This window comes from Arvicanthis niloticus, chromosome 17, assembly GCF_011762505.2.
Source record: "Arvicanthis niloticus isolate mArvNil1 chromosome 17, mArvNil1.pat.X, whole genome shotgun sequence".
Taxonomy (NCBI): domain Eukaryota; kingdom Metazoa; phylum Chordata; class Mammalia; order Rodentia; family Muridae; genus Arvicanthis; species Arvicanthis niloticus.
Genome location: NC_047674.1, coordinates 44,350,253 through 44,366,136, shown reverse-complemented (window position 1 = coordinate 44,366,136; position 15,884 = coordinate 44,350,253). Strand labels below are relative to the sequence as shown.

At 39.2% G+C, this 15,884-nt stretch overlaps 1 protein-coding gene across 3 annotated transcripts in view; it reads right to left on the bottom strand.

Annotated features, from left to right (window-relative positions):
* Kcnq5 (potassium voltage-gated channel subfamily Q member 5) overlaps positions 1 to 15,884 on the bottom strand; it is a 539,505-nt gene that overhangs the window by 138,086 nt on the left and 385,535 nt on the right. For all 3 annotated transcript variants that reach the window (XM_034521402.3, XM_034521404.3, XM_034521405.3), the window contains exon 3: positions 1,979 to 2,105. In XM_034521402.3, coding sequence (XP_034377293.1) covers positions 1,979 to 2,105 — 127 coding nt within the window. The remainder of the gene's footprint in view (positions 1 to 1,978; positions 2,106 to 15,884) is intronic.

Below are 15,884 nucleotides of genomic sequence, written 5' to 3'. Positions count from 1 at the left end.
ACATCTATGTGGGATGAATCCAGGGATCTAATACCAATAGTCCACATTTGAATATATTTCAGTATTACATCAATTAGGTTGAAACACAGATCCAACTGTCACATAGACATTAAACAGAATACATGCACGATTACTTTCGCTGCAAGTAGACATATTATCTATGTTCTAATGGGAATTCATTATATATTTATCCACGTCAACTTACAAAGCAGTTAATCTTCTAGCTGTAAAATGTCCACTTAAACAAAAATTCCCCAAAGTTAACAAAACTCAGATTATTCAGATATTAGATCTACAAGGTAACCATTGATAGGAGCACCCAGGCAAGTAAGATGATGGGGAGCAGAAGATTACTTTCTGAGAAAGACCTTCAAAGATCTGAAACAGACAGAGAAAGATCTGTCTTTTACAAGGCTACTGTGTGTTGATGCATCCATGGCTGGAAAGAGTTATCAAGAGGCAGCAGGCATTTGGGAAAGAACATCCTTTCTAGCTTGAAGAACAGAAATACATGGGCATTGCCTTTGGAACTGGAACACAACCAACTCTTAATTGGTTTTAACATCTGGATTGGAACATTCCTGCAGTCATCCATGAACGGACCTTATACTATAAAAGTTGAGTGAATCTTGGCCAACCACCTGCTTTGTGAGTTGTTCTGTTTGGGTCTCTCATGGGACAGAGAGTCCTTGTTTTGAAAGTAGTTTCACATCAAGTGATATTTTTTTCCCAACTTGTTTGAGTAGAGAATTTTTCTCTACTTGTTTGAGTAGAGAATTCAGAAGGAGAAAGACCCCTTCTTGGGGGGGCAGGGGTTGGAATCAAATGTTCAGTGCTTTGCTCTATGGTGTTGTGAGATGCCACCAGCTTAAAAGAAGCTTAATTTTGTATATGAGAGAAGTTGGTGTTAGCAGCTCCTGAAGAGCTGGGGAACTCTACTGGCAAGCACACTGGGGCTCTCACCATAGGGAGCAGGATTAAGGGATGAGATCAAGGAGATTACTCAACAATTCCTCACTCCCCAAACAAGAGGGTAAATTATCCTATAAATTAAACCTGACTTCCTGGAAATAACTGGAGTAAACCACATTCAAGTACTTCCAGAGTTTTGGATTTGAAAGGTTGCTCAGTAAGTGAGAAGGGCAAAAGAAAAAGAAAAGCAAATTTAGCTGTCTAATAATAGCTTTGATATGCACAGTTGTCAGTTTTATGATAGGATTTTAAATATTGTTACTGAAAGGTGCCAGGTCTTAACTCCACAGGACTCTATAACATTTTCATCAGGAGACATCATTTCAAATGGAATCTCAACAGAATGGAGTCCCTTCTGGAAATACAGAAGCTAGAGAAATGCACTGTTTTGGAACCGTGGGGTAGGTGTGGGGGAAATCCTATTTCAGAGTGTAGAGTTTATGGTCAGATGTAAAGTTTTCAAAGGCACACTTGTGCTGTCAATGTATGCTACAGAGTAAGTGTTCAGTGGGAATAATGAACTGATGCCTATTTGAATCATTTGAATATAACCTGGTGGCATATTGCAGAGGTAATCAGCAGAGAGAGAGAGAGAGAGAGAGAGAGAGAGAGAGAGAGAGAGAGAGAGAGAGAGAGAAAAGAAAGAGAAAGGAGAGAGGAGAGGAGAGGAGAGGAGAGGGGAGGAGAGGGAGAGAGAGAAGTGGGAGAGGGAGAGAAGAAAGAGAAAGGAGAGAGGAGAGGAGAAGAGAGGAGAGGAGAGGAGAGAAGAGGAGAGGAGAGAAGAGGGGAGGGGAGGAGAGGAGAGGGAGAGAGAGAAGTGGGAGAGGGAGAGAGGAGAGGAAAGAAAGAGAAAAAGAGGGGAGAGAAAGAGAAAGGAGAGAAAGGGGAGGAGAGGAGAGGAGAGGAGAGGAGAGGAGAGGAGAGGAGAGGAGAGGAGAGGAGAGGAGAGGAGAGGAGAGAGTTAGTTCAGTACCATAAATCATAAATCCTGGACTTTGATACTCACCTATAACACAGAAAGGCTTTCGAGCAAATCTCAGTCTCCCTTGCCATCCTCTATAACGACAACAGCAACCTGCGGACCAGATTCGAATGATGAACTCCAAGCCAAAGACAACGATCATCACGAACTCCTAAGATATCAGAACAGACATGTCAGAGAGAAGCATTACAGAGTAACAACCAACTCTTAAGACATTGCGTGAATATTTCTTCACCTTTAGGGCCTGTGCTTGGCACATCTGGTTGATGTGTAAAGAACATCTCTTCTCCACAAAACCAGTGTGAAGATTATCAAAGCCTCCTATTTTCTGTGTCTGGTCTCCTATCGTGGCGTGTGTGCCTCCTCAAGTCTCTAACAGTGTGAAAAATGTCAGTTTTAATAGGAATCACGCAGTTTGAGTAGGAATGTTTTCTCACTAGGGATATATAGTGTAGCTAGCTTTAACTTTGGTAACATGAAATAAAAAGTGAACAGAGAAATACAATGGGAAGTTCTATAGATATAGAGCTTCATGGTGCTGCAGGGAATGGCATAATCCCTAAATCTTTAAGAGTTGGTCTCAGAGGACAAGAAGTAAGGTTTAGGAGTATTCAACCTTTTGTTATAGTGTCAGACTCCCTTTAAAACACAGGCAGTTTCAGAAGAAGAACTCTGCGTGTGATACATACATTCGCTGTCTGTCAGAAGTGAGACCTAGAATCCTCCAGATCTGAAGCTTGTTAATTATCATGCTGCCCTTTGGCAATGGCTGCCTGGAAAACAACACCTGCTCCAGCAAAATGACTTGGAGATTATTTAGGAAGTGCTGTGAGTTGACCCCGGGGAAAGGCCAATGGTAGCAGCTCTTAAACAGTCAATCACAGAATGAAGAAGGCAGAGGGGATTTGCAAAAGAAAATAATTCTGGAGTAAGTCTTACAAAGTCATTTGTCCCAATAGGGACACATGAGCTGTTTATTAAACTTGGCTTGTTTTGAAAAGGGAACTACTTTCCTTGTTTGAAGACAAGGATTGTCCTTATTTATAATGTAGACAATGCATATTATCCACCTTTATTATAAAGGATGGATTATAAAATTAATTCATGGTTTTTATATAAGCTGTCTAATATCACAGACGTATAGATTGTAGAAATATCAAAGTTCCAACCCATTTCCCAATAAGGTAAAGTTGTTAACAAACTCATGAAAAGTAGACTTTTGTACATGCTTTATGCAAACATGTCTTTAGAGCATGCCATGATCTGCTATGCATTTGAAATGCCCCAGAGAGACACAGCATTCTATTTGCCTATTATTCTGAATTAAGGAACTCACAAGGATGTTTCACAATGACAGATGAGTCCCCCATAGAGTTATTACTCACTATTACTTCAAAACAAACAAACAAACAAACAAACAAACAAGCAAAAGACTCTAGACAACAACAGCAACAACAACAACAACAACAACAACAACAAAACTAAGGTAAATAAAACCCACAGATCATCACTGTTGGTGTTTATGACCATAGGTTTGGTCATCTGTACGTAGTCACTTTTGTTTCTCTGTGTATTATTGGCTGTTCTGGAACTGGCTCTGTAAACCAGGCTGGTCTCAAACTCACAGAGATTCACCAGTCTCTGCCTCTGGCCAATCCCCTTTAATCTCCCGAAAGACTAAAGATGTGTACCACTACCACCCAGCACATCATGTTTTCAGTAGCGTATTTTCCAACATATACAAACCACGTTCTAGTATAAAATGTCCATTTAGCTAAACTTGTGCACAACAAAGTTTATTAGCAGACCCCACCATTACTCTTTCCTCAAACTCTTTTCTTCTGTCAGGAAGTTGGTACTCCAGTTGTGAGAGATTGCATTATAGAGGATACTCTTTCCACAAATCTTGATGTGTGGCCTCATCCCATGAGCACAGCCATATAATGATGCTGATGTCTCAGGTAAAGAGATAACACCAGCAGATATAAGAACATAGTTCCTAAGAAGAGAAATGCTGAGGTCACTGCTCCATTTCTATGCTGCAGTGAGGCAGGATAGCTTATGTCTACAAGGTTGTTATTTAATGCCCATTGATCAGGAATATGGCCATATGCTTTATGGTTTTGTTTTGTTTTAAAAAGAGATTAGGGGAAAATGCCAACATGCTTTCTTTGTGAAGCAAAAACTGGTAGAACTGAATAGAGAACAAAAAAATCTGTAATCATATTTGGGGGCACCACTAGCCCCTTTACTGTGAAACACTAGAACAGAACTAGTGAACAGAAAGTCAGCAAGTCTAAATAATATACAAACAAGAAAATGAAATGGGATCAAGATAGAGATTCGCATCTCCCACAAAGGCAACAGAATATAGAGTTTTATGTTAAAAACGTTTTGATGTCATTCTTTTGTTCATTTAAAAAGTTCAACATAAATCATGTTCTACGCTATCAGCAGACTTCAGCATTGAAAATAATAAAATCACGTAGACTATATTGTCAGTTTATAATGGAATTCACTTATAAATCGATGGTAAAAAGACAAGCAAACTCTAAAAACATGGAAAAAATTAAAATATACTTTTATGTATTTTATTTGTTAAAATAAAACCTCAATGAAAATTACAAAACATAAATAACTGAAAGAGAATGAAAATACAACCTATCAAAATGTACAGGTAAACCACAGCTGTGAATAGAACAGAAGAATAAAATTATTCTGAAGAATGCAAACATATATATATATGATAATAAAGTAATAAAATAATAATAAACTTAACAGAAAATTAATGAAACAAAAGCTGATTCTAGGAAAACAAATTAAAAAAATGATAAAATCTTTTGTAGGCTGATAGAAACCACAAATCTCAGGACTGTAATAGAGGATGTCACCATAGACATGGTGGCTGTGAAATATCAATAAGGAGTCTTTATGGACTGATGGTAATGGGATGCAATCCCACAGCAAACACCCTTATCCTCTGGCTCTTATAAGCTTTTCATCCCTTCTTGTGCAGAGATGTTACCCGTTCTTAGGTGAGGAAGTGTTTTGTAGATGTATATGTAAAACGTGAGCCCCATAACTCTGCAGTTTGATTGGTTACGGTGTTCTGTAGTGGTTTCCATCTGTTGTAAAGAAAAGTTTTCTTGATGAGCATAAAGGTTACACTTTTTTGTGGTTATAAAGACAACTATTTAGAATCTATTTATGCTCATTTCATAAAGTAGTGGTTGTAGGTTTTTCTCCCAGATCCATGATAGGTTTCAAATTGGCAGTCCACCAGAGCAGGCCTAAGAACTGGGTAAGTCCAGGCAAGCCCAAGCAAGTCAGTTACTAGAAAAAAGCCCAGGGTCCAGCCCCCACACCCTAGTAATGGTTCTGGAATGCCTAGAGATAGAGTAAGATAAAACTCACCTATCCCAGAATTTCTCAGCAACAGTTTCCAGCCCCCAAGCCCAGGTAATGGAATGTCTTTAGAGATGGAGCAAGATAAAGGTTACCTGCCCCAGAATCCCCTAATGTGCTTTAAATCAGGCCTGAGAGCTCATTTGGTTGTTTCCTTATTCTGGGAATGGGAGACCCCAGCATGCTGAACTTCTGCAGAATAAAACACTCTTTGCATTTACATACTATTTGAGTCCTTGGTATCATTCTTGGGCAAATCATCGATCCTTACACTAGCACTGAGTAATTAGCTAGGTTTCCAGTATTGGACATGATTTCCTTATTGTTGAGCAAGTCTTAAGTTCAATTAGAGAGCTGTTGGTTACTGCCAAAGTATGTGTGGCACTATGTGCCGCGCCGACCACCCTGACTAGCAGGGAAGAAAGACTAGCACACCAGTTCCTTCCAGTGACAGTTTTACTCAAGAATGACTTTCAGTTACAGCATCAAGGGTGTGCCCCTGTGCCTCCCTCGAGTGCAGCTTAAGTAGCCTCCAGTGGACTGCCCATCAGCCCATACTACGTTCCGCTCCACCATAGGCTGATACCCATGACAAGAGATCGGGCTACTGGCAAGCCCAGCCTCCTCACCAAATAAGGACTTGTTTACCCTAAGAGGGTTAAGGCAGTAGGCTCCACCTTTAGGGCACAGCAGAAGCTTTCCATAGCACTATTGGACCCTTAGGGTTATTATGCTATGGTAGTTATTGTGTGACTCATAGACACAGAAAGTCTTAACAACACAATTGTCTAAACACAAACTGAAAAAGGATAAGGAAAAGCACATAAGGTCTCAATGTTGCACAAGGAACTACAGGTGACAAAGGGATGCAAAGAGTAGGAGAAATATTCTTTCCCATGGAGAGCAAACAAATTTGTTTTCTAGTACCAAATGATCAATCCTGAAAACCTGCATACAAGTAAGTCTGAGCATATATACATACATGTATGCATATAATAATAATAAAAAAGAGATCATGAATTTGAAAAAGGAGCAAATATGGAAGGGTTTGGAGAGGGGAAAGGGATGGAGAAATTATGTAATTATATTATAATTTTAAAAAATAAAGGAAGCTATTAAAATGATAAAGAAGGAAAGCTAGGGGAAGGACTGAAGGAGTTGAATGGAATTGCAACCCCATAGGAAGAACAACAATATCAACTAACTGGACCCCTCAGAGCTCCCAGGTTCTAAACCACCAACCAAAGAGTATACATGGAGGGAGCCAGGACTTCAGATACATAATGTAGCAGAGATGGCCTTATCTGATATCAGTGGAAGGGGAGACCCTTGGTCTTGTGGAGGTTCGATGTCCCAGCATAGGGGAATGGTAGAGTAACGAGGCAGGAGTGGGTGTGGAGGAGCACCCTCATAGAGGATAAGGGGAAGGGGGTGGGATGAGGGGGTTGTAGAGGGTAAACTGGGAAGGGAGATAGCATTTGAAATATAAATGAATAAAATAATTAATAAGAAATAAAAATGGTAGAGATGCTAGAAACAATGGTGTGCTGATAAATTTGTCAATTCAGAAAATTGAATGGAAGCCATGAAAGCACAAGAAGGAATAATCTGAATAGTTCTATAGTCTATCAAAGATTGAACCCATAATTAAAAAACTTTTGAAAAAGCCATGTCTAGGCCAGAAAATTTCAGTGTTCAAACCAACCAAATAGACAGAGAAGAGTCATGACAGTTCCATATAATATTTTATAGACTACAGAAGACAACAACAAAAATTCCATTTTCCTGCTCCAGCTTCACATAGTTTCTTCCAGAAAATACAAAGCATTCCTAATTCTGTTTTCCCTGTTGAGACAAGTTCTTTGTGGATAAACCATGTTGGTTTGGAGCACATTATTAATCCCAGGCTGGCTTTAAATTTGTGATGCCTGCTGTTCTACCTCCTGAATGCTGGGACTAGAGACATGTGTCAACAGAAGCCCTACACCTAATTCACTTTTTAAAGAAATGACGTCGTGCTCTTACTCTTGCTTTCCTGTTCCTGCTCTCTCCCCATTCCCTTACCCCTCTCTTTCCACATGCTCATGGCCAGTCTCTCTCTCTCTCTCTCTTTCTCTCTCTCTCTGCCTTTATCTGCCTCTGCTGCTCTCTTAACTCCCTTCCCCACGCCCTGAATAAACTCTACTCTATACTTTAAAAAATGGCATCTTGCTAAGGTGTCCAGACTGACCTTAAATTCCTGGGCTAAAGCCATTTTCCTGCCATATCTTTCGGGACAGCTTAGACTACAGGCATTCAAACTATGCATGGCTAAAGTTAATTGAAAAAAAAAAAAAAACTAAACTTATGAACAAATATCCCTCATTAGATTAGATATAAAAATTCAATAAAAATTAAGAAACCAAATCCATTAGTATGTCAAAAAAATATGCCAAGTAGGATTTATTCAAGGTACATAAAGTTGGTTCAGTGTTTGAATCCATCTCACGGACTGCATTATTATATCACCAAACTAAAGAAGATAAAAAGTCACATAAGTATATCAATGAATTCAGGGAAAGCCTTTGGCATCTATTTCTTATAAAAATTTCAGCAATTTAGAGAGAGTGATTAACATCATTAAGTTGATAAACATGTTCTACAATGCCCCCCCACCCCACCCAGTTAACATATTTAATGGTGAAAAACTAAACGCTATTTTCTAAAATCAGGGTGAGGCAAGATGTCTATATTCATCCTTCTAATTAAAGATTTTTCTATACATTATACTCATTGGAATGAAGCAAATTAAGTAAGTAAAAGATCCAGGTTAGAAAGCCAATTAGAAGTGGTCTGTACTATCCCAGTACATGATTGTCTACAACACAACATGTCAAGGAGTCGTCTCTGTTTTTTGGTATAGAAAACTCATCCATACAGAAGTCAATCACATTGCACAAAATCCTGCCATGTACAATGAGCATGCTGCAACCCAAATTCTCAATGTGGTATTATTTACAGCCATTCCAAACAAAAAGAACATTTAGACATGTACTTAACAGAACACATAATTAACTTATATGTCGTGAAGATTAAAAAATAACTATTAATGAAAGAAATAAGGGAAGACTCAATTAAATAGATAAAGACCAGATTTGTTAACCACACTAGCTAATATAAATGAGTCCTGTGCAGATCTCAGAAAACCTTCCTGGGGAGGCACAATTTTTTCCAATGGTATGGAAATGTACTTGCCTTTGACATTTTAAAGCAGTTTGGTAAAGATGAACAAAATTGCTTTATAGAACATTAAAGTCTATGGCTCCAGTGACCATGATTGTGTAGTATTTGCAGAAGGACAGATATCCAGAGTAGTGGGTAAGACTTGAGACCTTGGAAATAGAACCTTGTAGCTATGCTCTACTGATCTTTATGAAAGGTACAAAAGTGAATCAGTATAGGAAGAACAGTCTTTCAAGTCATATTAATAGACAGGAAAGAAAGATATAAGGAAGAAAAGAAGGAGGGAAGAACAGAAGTGTAAGCAGGGAGGAGAAGAGTAGAGTAAGCAGGGGAAGATGGGGAGGGGAAAGAAAAAGAAGGGAAGGGAAGGAAGCAGGAATCCCAAACATATAACCTCACGATTTACACTGGAATCACCGATAAGGAATCATGTGCTTAAGCCAGTTGTAGTTGCACACAACTTCAATCCCAACACTTGGGAGGCAGAGGTAGGCAGATCTCTGTGAATTCCAGACCAGATTAGTCTTCAAAGGTAATTCCAAGCCAGCCAGAGCTACACAGTGAGACCTTGTCTCAAAAGGACATAAATATTAAAACCATAAACCTTGCGGTGAAAACCGTTCACAAGACCTGCACAAGCTCAAGCTGGACAAATCGTCAGCACTAAAGAAGGAAGGTAACGGAAGTGGACAAAATTTCCTACCCTAGCAAGAAGCTTTTTGCAACTGATGGCTGATGAGGGGGGTTAAATCAGCCATCTTCAGGGGAGTGATACTGGGCATCTTAACCCCTCTCCAGGACAAGGCTCCATGAGCAGGAGTAGCTGGCCAACACAAGCCTGACTCCATGTTTTGTTTTGTTTCCGTCTGTCTTTAAGAGTGAAAGAACATGAAGCTGGGTGACTAAGGAACAGGGGAAGGATTTGGGAAGAGTTGGTTAAGGGGATGGATTATAATGAAAATACATTGCATGAAATTATTAAATAATAAGTAAACTAGAAGTACAACAGAAATTTTTATATATTTGAACCAAGAAAAGTGTTATTGGACTTGGCATTAAATTAGAAGCAGACTAACGCTCCATCAAAACTAAAACTTTGGTTGGATAAAGCTTAGGTTGGAAAACAAAAAGGTCAATTATAGACTAGAAGAAAATACTTGCAAGCCATGATTCTGATGAGGAACCAGTATTTAGAAGACATAAAAAAATAAAAATATAAAATTTAACAATATTATGTAAAAACCTTAATTACAAGATTGTCAAAAGACATTATTGAATCACTAAGATGTTCAAAATATATATTGGATATAAATACATATAACATATATATGTATATACATACAGCACACACACACACACATATATATACATATATACATACATGCATGCATATACATATATATGAGAAGAAACAGGTGACAAGGACACACTAAAAATAATATTTGGTATTACTATCCACCAGGGAAATGCTAATTAAAACCTCAATGAGAAATTATTACATAGCACTCAGTGTTGTTAAAATAAAAAGAAATAGTTATAACAATCAGACACAGCAAAAAGTGTTGAGGAGTCTGGGTCAGTGGAGTCACTCACACAGTGCTGGCAAAGGTGAAAATAGGATCTCCAGAATGCAGATTGGTACCTTCTTATTAAAGTAGCATAGGGTTGATACACAGTAACTATTGTGTTCTTGGGCTACAGAAATAAAACCATGATTAGACAAAAGCTCAGTCATGAATGATGACAGCAGGTTTACTCAGGACTGAAGGCTGAGACAGATCAGCTATCTTTCACTGTAAGGACATTAAAGAAGCTATGTGTGGTACAGTCACACCAATGGATACTATTCAACAATGAGGCAACTGATACTTACAGTTGGAAAAAACATCACTAGGGAGTGATGTTGCATAGAGGATTTTAGCAGGTTACACACCGTTGTCCCATTTATAATCACCCTTAAAAAAAATAAAAGCAGTGTAGAAATGGAGACTAGTGTTGCTCAGTTGGGTTGCAGGGAAGGGGTGGGCGAAGGGAAGGAGGGGAGGTTCTGTTATAAAAGGGCCTGAGTTCTGTCCTCAGAACATGGAGAGAGGGAGGGAGGGAGAGAGAGAGAGAGAGAGAGAGAGAGAGAGAGAGAGAGAGAGAGAGAGAGAGAGGAGGGATGTAGAGATGCACTTATGTGCACACACACACACACACACACACACACACACACACACACACACACACACACAGAGGAAGCCCAGAGATCCTCAAGACAACGGAAATGATTGGAACCTAGATTGTTGCCATAAGTACCTAAGCCTCTACTTGTGATACCTACAAACAATGTCAAATTAGAGAAACCTGAGTAAGACCCAAGAATTCTATCAATACTTTTGTCTTAGTTGTAATATTATATGGCAGTTTTTCCCTTTGGGGAAATGGGGCAAAGTGGACATGGGGTACATCTACTGTTCCTTACAGCTACACGGAACCTCTGATTATCTAGATGAAATGTTCAGTAAAGTCACTGCCAGTGATCAAACCATGGGATAGTCTTGTAAGGAGGACTGTGTTCATGCCCAGTTGGCTAGGATTCAGCATCCCCATGTGCTGGCCATGCATTCTCTAGATCAGCCTCTATGTAAGGTCTTCATATGTTATTTTCACATGAGTTAAAGCTCTCTTCTGTTGAAACGATCCAAAGGACTTCAAACAGTCACACAGAATAATTGAGGTTAGAGGCAAATTTTTTTTTTAACACTTGTGAGACAGCTCCTCCCGCCTTACTGTCTGATCTTAGGTTAAATCAGTTTTCACTTGTCTGAACTATATTGTCCACCACTTATTTAAATGATATGTAAATGTCTGTGTGTAGGTTTGTGGCTAATATTCAAAGTACTTGATCTCCTTGGAGAAAAGGTAACAGTAAAATTGTAGTTACTAATCCTGGAACTATCCTTCTCTACTGAAGCAGCTAGCAGGTCGGCTTTGACAGTCTTCCACAGAGCCACAGACAACGCTAAATATTTTTTTATCATCTGTCTTGAAGGAGTTCTTCTGTTTCACCAAAATATCCTTTTGGTAAACATAGGGCAGACTTCTTAGTTTCCTTAAATAGGAAGGGGCTAGTTAGAAGCTTCAGTAGATAGAGGCACTTGTTACCAAGCTAGACAATATGAGTTCAATCCATAGGACCTACACGGTGGAGGGAGAGAAATGACTATTGCTGTTTCTCAATGGCTTCCACTTGTGTGCCCTGGCAGATACCACCTACTCTTTCCATCTACCCCCATACAAATAACCAACCAGCTAACTTCATTTTAAAAAGAGCAAAGAAATGTGTATAAAAATCACCCAAGAGGCATGAAACAGCTAGCCCTGAATTCTGTCTAATGGCCTTTGAGACTACCTATCATTAACCCTCCTTCCCGGATAATAAGAAAGTCTAGCCACATGGTACCGTTTCATTGAAGAAGACGACTTTTCGGTATATTGCTTGATTATTTCCTGTCAATTTGTGAAGTTAGTCTATTTACAAGTTACTCTTAAAATAGTTTTAGGTGCAGATTTATTTATTTATTTTTGGTACAAATTCAGGATTCCTAAAGGCACATGTTGTAGTTGTTTTCTCACTAACTAACAGCATTGTTAATTAAAACAGTGACCTATATCTAATTTACAAGCTGTCTGCCTTGACTATTAGTTACTTCTGTCTTGTTTTTCTGCTGTCAAATAGCTCTCTCTCTCTCTCCCTCCATCCCTCCCTCTCCCCCCCTCTCTCTGTGTGTGTGTAGTTGAACTGCCAACATTACAAACCTCCTGACATTTACACCAGTTCTTAAAGAGCTGTGGCTAATTAAACACACAAAATGTAACTAATACTTCTATTCAGAATATTACCTTCATCAATTCTCAGTCACTTCCATTCAGTTTTTATTGTGTGTGTGTGTGTGTGCATATATTTAAAGTGGTTCAAAGCTAGTGAGCCAGCATGATTCATCACGTAATCCCTGCAGGAAAATAATTTGTGACATAAATGAAGAAAAGCATTAGTTGGAAGGATTATTGGTTATAGTCACTGTAACATGGAAAATTCCACCAGAATAATACATACTGAAGGGTGACACAAAGATGTGGAAATGGCCCTTTGCTTAAACTGGAGTGTGACAATAAATGAACAAAAAAATTAATAATAATTTCTTGGAATTCTGCCTCTTTGGAGAGTAGGTAAAATATGTTTAAAAGCATATCTTATACTGGAGAGGTGACTCAGTACTTAGAAACACAAGCTACTCTTCCAGAGGACCGGGGTTCTACTTCTAGCACATCTGTAACTTAATTAAAGGGGACCTGATGCCCTCTTCTGTCTTCTACAGGCACTGCACACACATGATCCACTGACTCCCAAGCAGGCAAAACACATAAAATAATTTAAAAATAATTAAAAATGAAAATATACCTATGGAATGTTCCTCAGAGCTCATCACATACTCTTACCAACTTAGTTTTCAAATGTCTCCTTATTTTGGAGACACAAAGTATCATATCAACTATTAGTGTATTTGAGGAGAATTAGAGAAGCAAGGTTTTACTGAATAGAACAATTCTGTCTGGATAGAAGACAAATGGATGCTTTCAAATCAGGTCCGTGTGGTGGAGGTGGTGGTGAGCAGACAACAGAACTTTCCAAAAGTGCTTAGCCTGTGGGAGGTGGTGTGTGGATGAGGACACAGCAGTCGAGCGGGGTACAGATGGAGAAGGTAGAAAGAGGTGTGAAGGGGGCATCCACGCTTCCAGCCTTGGAAAACAAATGCTTCTGAGGGTTTTTAAACATGCAACTGAGCTGCCTCTTAAGTAGAGTCAGAGAAATACATTGTCTGTCAATTGTCTCTCTCTGGGGGTAATTAAATCTTACATTTCTCTAGACGTATTTCAGTCTTTCAATCTTTTCAGTTTTTGAAGTCTGTCTCCTCTGGAAAGAAAATCATGGAACAATGTCTATAAGACAGATTTTACATCAGGTTCTTCAGAGGGGAAAGTGAGAGACAGTTTTTTTCTTCTCACGTTGAGCAAGTTTAAGACATAGTTCCCTAATGTCTTGAGTTTTGGAGGAAACAGAAATTCAAGATGGCACTAGGGTAGTTCTTGAAGGCCAAACAGAAGGAGTCTCTGTTTCTTTTAGTCTCAATGAAGGCCCAGGCTGAGCTACTGGACTGGAAAAACCTTGGAAATCTAGAACTGATGACGTTGTAATGTCCTTGTTGGTAGACCATGAAAACAGTAGGCATAGGCCTTAGAGACCATGGCTTTTAGAGAGGAAAATGCCAATATAGTGTTAGAGAAAGACAGAAATAACATAGATGACTGTCTTAGTTAAGGTTCATTGCTCTGAAAAGACACCATGATCACAGCAACTCTTATGAAAAACAAAATTTAATTGGAGCTGTCTTACAGTTTTGGAGGTTTCTTCCATTATGGTCATGGTGGGAAATATGGTGGCATGCAGGCAGACATGGTATTAGAGAAGGAGCTGAGAGTTCTACATCTTGATCTACAGGTAACATAAGAAGACTGTTCCATTCTAGGCATAGCTTGAACATATAAGACCTTAGAGCTCCACCTCCACAGTGACACAATTCCTCCAATAAGGCCACACTCACTCCAACAAGGTCATACCTTCTAATAGTGCCACTCCCTATTCACAAAACATTCAATCACATGAGTCTATAGGGGCCATACCTACTCAAACAACCGCAAGGATGTTTATAAATCCCATGCTCTAGGATTCCCTACAGAACTTCATTAAGTCACCAGGAGAAGAAATCTTCATAAATTCTCAAGTCACCTGACTCTCCTTGTAGCTCTCCATAAGTTAGGAGCCATTTTGATTCAAAGCCTATATTTGCTTCCCCTATCTTTTACTCGTGGTTATTTTTCCCTTATAAGCACCAAGGTGCATTTAGTTACTTAGAATTATATATATGCCCCACTCACTATATAGCCTGTGCTGCTATTGTTAAGGAACTCTAGGCAAACACTATATCTCTTGGTAAATCTTAGTGGTAAGAAAACACACCCTTGTCTCTGTTCACAGTACATGTACACCTGTATGCACAAAAACTTTCAGAGCTCGATGTTAGGAAACAGCCAGTTAAACTCATGCAGACAAACAGAACAGGCAAAAATCAAAAAATGCAAATCTATAGGGAGAAAGGGGCCTAGGGAAACAGCTCAATGTATAAAGTGATTGATGTGTAAGAGTGAAGACATGAGAACAGAGCCCCAGAACCACATAAAAAGTGGGGGGCATCAGTGTTCATTTGCAACCCCATTGCTTAGGGGAGGGTATAGGCAGGCAGATCATAGAGGCTCACTGTCCAACCAGTCTAGTGGAAGTGGTGAGTTCTGGGTTTAGAGAGAGATTCTCTCAAAAAGTTAAGGTAGATTTGATGAAGACACCCTATTTAGCACAGATGTTCCAAAATCTCTCCTTCTTGGCACAGTGTGCCATTTTGGGTCTCTGTGTTAGTTCATACATAATGTGAGGGAAAGCATCTTTAATGATGGATGAGAGGCACACATCACTATGGGTATAGCAGAATATCAATAGGAGTCATTTTATTGCTATGTTCTTTAGCAGAACAATAATATTTAGTTTTACCCTATAGCCATGACCTCTCAAGTCTCAGTGTAAAGCATGGGATCCATCTCATGAAGTGGGCCTTAAGTCCAATTAGCAAGTGGTTGGTTAGATACTTTCATGTTTGTACTAACAGTGAATCAATATATCATGCAAGAAGGTCACCACTGTAGACTGTAGAATTTGTAGCTAGGTTGGGGATTATCTTTCTCCTCTGGTTGCATGTAGTACCACGAACACTAATCAATAGGGTTGGAGGTTCTAGCTAAACATCAACTTGGTTTTCCTGTGTTCAATGAAATATGTAAAAAACCCTTGCCTGAGGGCTCAGAGAGCTATGATGAAGAGACAGAAAGAATGTAAGAGCCAGAGAAGATGCACAACTTCAAGAGAACAAAAGCATCTTCCAAACATAACAGGACTGAAAAACATAGGAATGCATAATGTACAGGGCCTGCCAAGGTTCAAGCCGGAGAGGGTCCCAGCACTGAGAGAGAAAAGTGGACATGGGCTCCCACCTCTAATAAAGAAGCTAGCTCCAAATAATATCTGTTTGCAAGGATACAAATAGGATATGTTAACGGTTGGGTATGTGAACTCAATGGCATCTTTGTAGACTTTTTGTCTGATATTATTTTGTTTGGGCAATTTTGTCTTCCTGATCTTTTGCTTATGTAT